This window comes from Condylostylus longicornis, unplaced genomic scaffold, assembly GCF_029603195.1.
Source record: "Condylostylus longicornis isolate FDR11 unplaced genomic scaffold, ASM2960319v2 ptg000331l, whole genome shotgun sequence".
In the NCBI taxonomy this organism is placed as follows: domain Eukaryota; kingdom Metazoa; phylum Arthropoda; class Insecta; order Diptera; family Dolichopodidae; genus Condylostylus; species Condylostylus longicornis.
In genome coordinates this window covers 3,224-5,353 of record NW_026578294.1, presented here as the reverse complement: position 1 = coordinate 5,353, position 2,130 = coordinate 3,224, and the positions used below count along the sequence as shown (strand labels likewise).

The 2,130-nt window shown below is 46.1% G+C and overlaps 1 protein-coding gene across 1 annotated transcript; it reads right to left on the bottom strand.

Annotated features, from left to right (window-relative positions):
• Positions 1-605: 605 nt before the first annotated feature.
• On the bottom strand, positions 606-1,394 carry LOC129616945 (uncharacterized). Its single transcript, XM_055532420.1, has one exon. It carries the CDS (start codon positions 1,392-1,394, stop codon positions 606-608), a length of 789 nt encoding a protein of 262 aa, XP_055388395.1.
• Between the last annotated feature and the right edge of the window lie 736 nt (positions 1,395-2,130).

Below are 2,130 nucleotides of genomic sequence, written 5' to 3'. Positions count from 1 at the left end.
TTCCGCCTCATCTCGAGCCAGCAGTGATGTCGGGTGGCGAGGTGCTGGAATCAGTAGATATCGATCCCAGATGAAGTAGCCACAAAATTTTTCGATAGATATTATGTTAACTCTACTCTGAAGTACTTGCACGTACAGAAACGTGGGACAGCGTGGTTTAGCAGGATAATTGAACGGAAAAGCTATGAACCGAGAAAGTATTTCTCGTGTTCTGTTCGAAACATTCTAGAAAAGACTGGAAAGCCTCTGATCACCTTTCTCCTTCCGGTGTTGATAACACGCGACCAAAATCGAACTTAATGACTCCATACAAATTATAAACCAATGGGCCACCAAGAAAAATGAAACCATACTGAAACATTAGCAATTGATAGGGATGGGCATGCCCTGACTTACAAAGGGGTTGCCGAACTGCATCAATTCTTCATACCAGTGCTTTGTCAAACCCCAAAGAGTTGTTCTCGGAAGTGGGGGCATAATTGTAGAAGAGTGATTTCACAATAATCAATCTGGAGTTAAAGGACAAGCATTCAAGAAAAGGTACGGAAACAGAGCCAAAGCCACCACAGCAGAACAAAGCGGAAAAGCAAACAGAGAAAAACAGTTCAACTTGGTGTGGGGCTTTCATCTTTGTGGGCCTCGCGATCACGCTCTTGAGCAGCTCTGATGAACACGTCTTCCATGTGTTTGAAGACATCAATCTTGCGGTCCTTGTGATCTTTTTTGAACACCTCAGCTTCATGTTGGAAAATCTTTCCGAGCTCAATCAACCCCTCAGCGCGTTGGCGTCTTATTTCAATAGGCGTGTCAAGATCTTTCAAAACTTTCTTAGCAACCTGTCTGACAGTTGCCTCGATATCCACGACGCAAACATTCAACATTGTCTCCAATATCAGTGGCATCGTCTCCTGTAGGTGCTTCGCACCCTGACGAAAACCATCCACATCCATGAACACCATCAATGTTTCTCTCACCTCCAAATTTGCCTTCTGCTCTTCTTCTGATGTCTGGGGATATTCTTCGCCGTCCTCGTCGCACTGCTTCTCGGCGGCCTCTGGCTCAGCAGAAGTAGAGGCGGTTTCAGCTGTTGGGGAGGTCTGAGCCTTGAATCCTTCCGAGGGCGATCCATCTTTTTTTCCTTTAAAAGATTCGCCCTTTCGATCTTCGCGCTGTCTTACGGCCTTCTCTCTTCTCTGTTCTGCTTTTGCTAATTTGTTTGCGGCGACAGAAGCCTTAACAGCCGATCCTGGCAGAATTAGCAGTGGGTGCATTGAGGGACAAGTATGCGTACCAGCAATTCTCCAAACGTTCCCCAACTCGCGGTTCCTCGCTTGAAATTTTGCATAACGTCCTCCAAGGCCAAGAAACGTATCGAGTTTGCCTGAAAATTCCATCTTCATCATCTTGCAAAGAGTGACTCTAACCTAAAAACTGGCAGGAGTAATTCTCATAAATCCACCCAATGGCATCAACCATCGCGTCACCAAAAGAGTGGCTGCAGAGAGTGCGGGCCTTTTTCGTCATTTCGTCGCGCCACTCCTTCCTTTGCTGCGTGTTGCCGTCAACATAACCTTGCAATCGCTCCCTTAATTTAACAGCAAGCTCAACCTCTCGCTTTCGTTGCTCGAACTCCATAATGTCTTCTGTCTTTTTCTGACAATTCAGAGAAATGCAGAGAATGGCCATAAAACTATAGACTTACTCCCGCTCCTTCCATGCTTTCGAATATTTCAACGAACATTGCCATTTTGAGCTAAAAGAGAAATTGTCCCCTTCATCGCCGAGCAGAGACACACTTACTTTGCCAACGAATGGTTCCAACGCTTCAGATCCGAAGAGCATTGTGAAGAATAACGACGAGTCGATAAGCGACATTTCCTGCGCGGCTTCTTTGCCATGCTTGTCATAATCAGCACGGCGGTTCTCGTCACCCAACACCTGGTAAGCTTCACCCAGGGCTTGAAACCTCTGGTGTGCAGTTTTATCATCTGGGTGTTTATCGGGGTGAGAATCACGAGCCAACTTGTAATACGCCTTGCTAAAAACCAAGAACGATTGAATGAATGTCACTGTGTACCACTCACCGAATTTCACCTTCAGTAGCACCTGGATCGACGCCAAGAATATCAT

Coding starts and splice junctions, on each gene's coding strand:
- LOC129616945 (XM_055532420.1), bottom strand. CDS start 1,394: ATGGAATTTTCAGGCAAACTCGATACGTTTCTTGGCCTTGGAGGACGT.